The sequence below is a fragment of the Crocuta crocuta genome, unplaced genomic scaffold (genome assembly GCF_008692635.1).
Source record: "Crocuta crocuta isolate KB4526 unplaced genomic scaffold, BGI_CrCroc_1.0 scaffold1391, whole genome shotgun sequence".
Lineage (NCBI taxonomy): Eukaryota > Metazoa > Chordata > Mammalia > Carnivora > Hyaenidae > Crocuta > Crocuta crocuta.
Window position 1 is genome coordinate 190,667 of NW_027532660.1, and position 6,376 is coordinate 197,042.

Here is a 6,376-nt window from a genome sequence, read left to right on the forward strand (position 1 = left end):
CTTCACTGGGTTGTTTGTTTTTCGTGCGTGTAGTTTGGTGAGTTCCTTATAGATTCTGGATATTAACCCTTTATCTGATATGTCATTTGCAACTATCTTTTCCCATTCCGTTGGTTGAAATTTTTGATAGCTATGTTCAAGTTGCTATCTGTAAAATTTGCAGTCCCATAAATTTGGATTTTATCAACAGTAACAGTTCAGGACAGCCATTTGAATTTTTGTCAAATGTCAACCTTATAGGCAAACAACAATAACCAAGCTCATTGTTGTTTTGATTTGCATTAGGTTGGATGCTCATTTCACTATTTATTGTGTATCTTACTTTTCTGTGGGCCTGAACCTTCTTATGTCTTTTCATACATTTTGTCAAATTTTTTTCCTAAAGGGCTATCTATTCTCATTTACACTTACCTGTTCTATAGTGGAGTGAGAGGGTTAGGTGCCACCTGAACCACTTCTCAGTACCTTTGATTATAATAATGTGTAAAAGCTTTCNTAAATTGCCTTTGTAATATGAGAATGTATTAGTACAAACTAATAAAATATGTACTATATAAAAAAGAGCAAAAAAAAAAAAAAAAAAAAGTTATGTTTCCATTTTCATTTCTACTTGCTTGGTTACTAATAGGTCTAATTTTTTTTAATTTTTTATTTGACTTCCAGTTAGTTAACATACAATGTAATATTAGTTTCAAGTGTAAAATATAGTGATTCAACAATTCCATACAATACCCACTACTCATCATTAGTTTGCCTCTCTATTTCTATTTTCCTCCGCTTTGTTTGTTTGTTTTGTTTTATAAATTACACATATCAGTGAAATAATACAGTATTTGTCTTTCTTTACATCAGTTATTTCACTTAGCATAATAGTCTAGCTTCACATCATTGCAAATGAAAAGATTTCATTCATTTTTATATGGCTGAGTAATATTCACATATTATGTAAATAAATATCAGGGTGCATGGATCCCTTTGAATTAGTATTCTTTTTATTCCTTCAGGTCAAATACCTAAGAATGAGACCTGAAACCATAAAAATCCTAGAGAAGAACATAGAAAGTAACCTCTTCAGCCTTGGTCTTAGTAACTTCTTCCTAGGTCTAGGTATGTCTCCTGAGGCAAGGGAAATAAAAGCAAAAATTTACTATTGGGACCTCATCAAGATGAAAAGCCTGTTCAGAGCAAAGAAAACAATCAACATAACTAAAAAGCAACCAACGGAATAGAAGAAGATATTTGCAAATGACATATCAGAAAAATGATTAGTATTCAAAATATATAAAGTACACATAAAATTCAACAGCCAGTAAATGAATAATCCAACTAAAAATGGGCAGACATGCCCATTTGATGAATAGACATTTTTTTCAAAGAAGCAATCCAGTTTGCCAAAAGATACAATAAAAGATGCTCAATATCACTGATCATCAGGAAAATGGAAATCAACACCACAGTGAGATATCACTTCACACCTGTCAGAATGGCTAAAATCAACAAATAGGAAACAACAGGTGTAGGTGAGGATGTGAAAAAAGGGGAATGCTCTCGCACTGTTGGTGGAAATGCAAAGTGGTGCAGACACTCTGGAAAATAGTATGGAGGTTCCTCAAAAAAGTTAAAAATAGAAGTATCCTATGGTCCACTACTAGATTTAATTTTTTTTAATAAAATTTCTATGCATCATTTGACCATGACTTATAAATCCACTTAAGGAATTATTGCCTTAGTGCTTGATTATTTTTCATATATACATCCTCTCATACCTGCATATAGAAGGGAAAATGTGTCCATTAAACAGAACCATTCAAAGAGGAAACAAGCTATGAAGTCAGGTAGTAAATCTCCCATATTTGGAGATTTTTAAATAGTGATAGGTGTTCAAGATCAGATAAATGTACGTTTTCAAATGAGTAGTGTTCTGAATAAGTTTTTTTTAAAATTTTGTAGTTTTTTAAATTTATTAATTTAAATTCAAGTTAGTTAACATACAGTGTTGTCGTGGCTGTAGGAATAGAGCCCAGTGATTTAACTCTGACATTTGACACCCAGTGCTCATCTGAACAAGTGCTCTCTCTAATGCCCATTACCCATTTAGCATATTCCCCCATCCACCTCTCCTCCAGTAACCCCCAGTTTGCTCTCTGTATTAACAAGTGTCTTCTGGTTTGCCTTCCTCACTGCTTTCATCTTATTGTTCCTTCCCATCCCCTATGTTCATCTGTTTTGTTTCCTAAATTCCACATATGAGTGAAATCATGTGATATTGCTCCTTCCCATCCCTATGTTCATCTGTTTTGTTTCCTAAATTCTACATATGAGTGAAATCATATGATATATGTCTTTCTCTTACTGACGTATTTCATTTAGCATAATACATTCTAGTACATCCAACTTGTTACAAATGGCAAGATTTCATTCTTTTTGATCACTGAGTAATATTCCAGTGTGTGTGTGTGTGTGTGTGTGTGTGTGTATCACATCTTATTTTTTAAATTTTTTACGTTTTGTTTATGTGTGTGAGAGAGAGACAGAAACAGAGAGAGAGACAGAGCATGAGTGAGGGAGGAGCTGAGAGAGAGGAAGACACAGAATGTGAAGCAGGCTCCAGGCTCTGACCTGTCAGCACAGAGCCTAATATGTGGCTCGAACTCGCAAACAGTGAGATCATGACCTGAGCCAATGTAGGACACTCAAATGACTGAGCCACCCAGGTGCACCAACATTTNAGACTTTTATCTTGACGAGGTCCCAATAATTCATTTTTGCTTTTATTTCCCTTACCTCTGGAGACATGTCTACGAAGAATTTCCCATTGCCAAGGTCGGAGAGGTTGCTGCTTGTGAATTTTGATCATTTCCTGTCTCATATTTAGGTCTTTTATCCATTTTGAATTTATTTTTGTGCATGGTGTAAGAAAGTGGTTCAGGTTCATTCATCTGCATGTTGCTGTCCAGTTTTGTCAACACCATTTGCTGAAGACACTGTCTTTTTTTCCATTGGATACTTTTTTCTGCTTTATCACAGATTAGGTGGCCATAGAGTTTTTTAGTCCATTTCTGGGTTCTCTGTTCTGTTCAAATTGATCTACATGTCTGTTTTTGTGCCAGTACCATACTGTCTTGATTATTACAGCCTTGTAATACAGCTTGAAGTCTGGAATTGTTATACCTCTAGTTGTGATTGTCTTTTTTAACATTACTTTGGGTATTTGGATCTTTTCTGGTTCAATACAAATTTTAAGACTGTTTGCCCTAGCTCTGTGAAGAATGCTGATGTTATTTTGATAGGAATTGTATTGAATGTGTAGATTGCCTTGGGTAGTATCAACATTTTAACAATATTTTTTCTTCCAATCCATGAGCATGAAATGTTTTTCCATTTGTTTGTGTCTTCTTCAATTTCGTTCATAAGCTTTCTATAGTTTTCAGCATACAGAAATCAAATGTTCATTCTTCATAGATGACATGATGCTTTACATGGAAAACTCAAAAGACTCCACCAAAAAATTGTTAGAACTGATATGTGAATTCAGCAGTGACACAGGATGTAAAATCAACCTACATAAACTGGTTGCATTTGTATACACCAATAATGAAACAGTGGAAAGAGAAATAAAGGAATCAATCCCATTTACAACTGCACACACACACACACACACACACACACACACACACACGCAGATACCTAGGAATAAACCTAACCAGAGAGGCCAAATAAGTTTTAAAGGCCCTATTAATCCTTCAGTCTTATGAGTTTAGAAAACTGAAACTTGGCAAAGTTTAAATTTCCCCAGTTTGTATAACAACTATTGGCAGAACCAGAAACTAACATTGGTTAGTTTTTTAATATTCTGTATTGCATATTTCTGCTGCTCAAAAATAACTTACAGTTTATAATATTTACCACGCTTTGGAGCTGTTGATTCTCATTGTAGCACGTATGATAATTAGTCATTTTTTCCCCCTGCAGGCTCATCCAACCTCGGCTTGGTGGCTAAGCCCTTTGAGAAAGTAACATATCGCTGGACAGTCCCCTCCCACGCTGGCCCTGCTGCTCAGGATCCTGCCTGTCTCACCTGGATGTACTTCTCTGCTGCAGATCCCATAAGAGATACGAATTCTGGTCTGGTGGGGCCCCTATTGGTGTGCAAGGCTGGTGCCTTGGGGGCAGATGGAAAACAGGTATTGCCAAGGTTTATGGCTGGAAAGCCTGCTGGGAAGAAGACAAGGCTGTGTTGCTAAATAGGAAATAAAAATGGAAATGTGTTCTGAGATAAGGGAATGGAAAAAAAATAACCAAGCTATTAAATCAGAAATGAATACTTGGTGATCTCATGCTATTTTGCATGCTATTTTTTCATTCATAAACATCTTTTTTTCTTAGTCTCTATTTCTATTTTTTATCCTCATCACCTCCTCATTTTTAAGCCTCAGTTTCCCTGAAACCTGAATCNTTCTCATTTTTAAAATGGAAATTAAAGTTAGTTTACATAGAGTGTTGTCATGGATTCAGGAATAGAGCCCAGTGATTCAACACTAAAAGTATTTTTTAACATTTATTTATTTTTGAGAGACAGAGCATGAGCAGGAGAAGGACAGAGGTAGGGAGACACAGAATCTGAAACAGGCTCCAGGCTCTGAGCTGTCAGCACAGAGCCCGGTGCGGGGCTCAAACTCATGGACCACGAGATCATGACCTGAACCAAAGTCGGACGCTTAACTGACTGAGCCACCGAGGTGCCCCCATTGATTCAACTCTAAATATGATACCAAGTGCTATTCTCAAGTGTCTTTCTTAATTTAGCCCATCACCCACTTAACCTATCCTTCCACCCACTTCCCCTCCAGCAATCCTCAGTTTTCTCCCTCTCTATTTAAGAGTACTTACAGTTTGCCTACCTCACTGTTTTTATCTTATTTTTCCTTCCCTTCCCCTATGTTCATCTGTTGTATTTCTTAAATTCTACATATGAGGAAAATCATATGATATTTGTCTTTCTCTGTCTGACTTATTTCGCTTAGTATTACATTCTAGTTCCATCCACATTACTGCAAATGGCAAGATTTCATTCTTCTTTATCACCAAGTAATATTCCATTACCACATCTTCTTTATCTATTCATATCAACTGATGGACATTTGGGCTCTTTCCATAATTTGGCTATTGTTGATAGCACTGCTATAAACATTGGGGTGCATATGCCCCTTCAAATTAGCACTTTTATATCTTCTGGATAAATACATAATAGTGCAATAGCTGGGTTACAAGGTAGCTCTAGTTTTAATTTTTTGAGGACCCTCCATACTGTTTTCCAGAGTGGCTGCACCACTTTGCATTCCCACCAACAGTGCAAAAGAGTTCCCCTTTCTCCCCATCCTCACCAACATCTGCTGTTTCCTGAGTTGTTAATTTTAGCCACTCTGACAGGTGTGAGATGGTATCTATTTGTGATTTTGATTTGTATGTCCCCAATGATGAGTGATGTTGAGCATCTGTTCCTGTGTCTGTTAGCCATCTGGATGTCTTCTTTGGAAAAGTGTCTATTCCTGTCTCTGCCCATTTCTTCCCTGGATTATTTGTTTATTGGGTATTGAGTTTGATAAGTTCTTTATGGATTTTTGATACTAACCCTTTTTCAGATATGTCATTTGCAAAACGGTCTCCCATTCTGTTGGTTGCCTTTTAGTTTTGTTCATTGTTCCCTTCAGTGTGCAGAAGACTTTTATCTTGATGAGGTCCCAATAATTCATTTTTGCTTTTATTTCCCTTGCATCTGGAGATTTTTCTAGTAAGAAATTGCTGTGGCTGAGGTCAAAGAGGTTGCTGTCTGTTTTCTCCTGTAGGATTTTTCATGGTTTCCCATCTCACATTCAGGTCTTTTATCCATTTTGAATTTATTGTTGTGTATGATGTAAGATAGTTGTCCAATTTCATTATTATGCATGTCATTGTCCAGTGTGATCCTAATTCCTAAATCTCTTTTAATATTTCTTTGTGCTCCTTCATGTCCATTTCACCATTTCTAACTGTATAACGTTGGGCAAGTTGCTTAACCTCCCTTTGCCTCAGCTTCTTCATCTGTGGTAAAGGTTAACAACAAAAGCAAGTATCTTGGATTTTTGCGAAGATTAATTAAAATAATCCATGTGAAGGGCTTTACAGCAGTGTCTGGCACATAATAAGCCCTAAGTAAATGTTAGATGTAATAATAATAGTGATGATGATGATGATGATGATGATGATGACAGCACATTAATAACAATTATATAACTTTTTATTTTCTAATCCCCTCTGGTCAGAGTCCTTTCTTGATCTCCCAGCAACCCACCTTGCCCCAAAACTTTCCCCAGGTGACTCCAGGCTCTCTTCCATC

General features: G+C 36.4%; 1 protein-coding gene across 1 annotated transcript in view; it reads left to right on the forward strand.

Annotated features, from left to right (window-relative positions):
- Window positions 1–6,376, forward strand: part of HEPH (hephaestin) — a gene marked incomplete at its 3' end in the record, with an annotated part of 48,311 nt that overhangs the window by 20,231 nt on the left and 21,704 nt on the right. Inside the window, exon 9 of the mRNA XM_077780702.1 lies at window positions 3,973–4,184. Coding sequence (XP_077636828.1) covers window positions 3,973–4,184 — 212 coding nt within the window. The remainder of the gene's footprint in view (window positions 1–3,972; window positions 4,185–6,376) is intronic.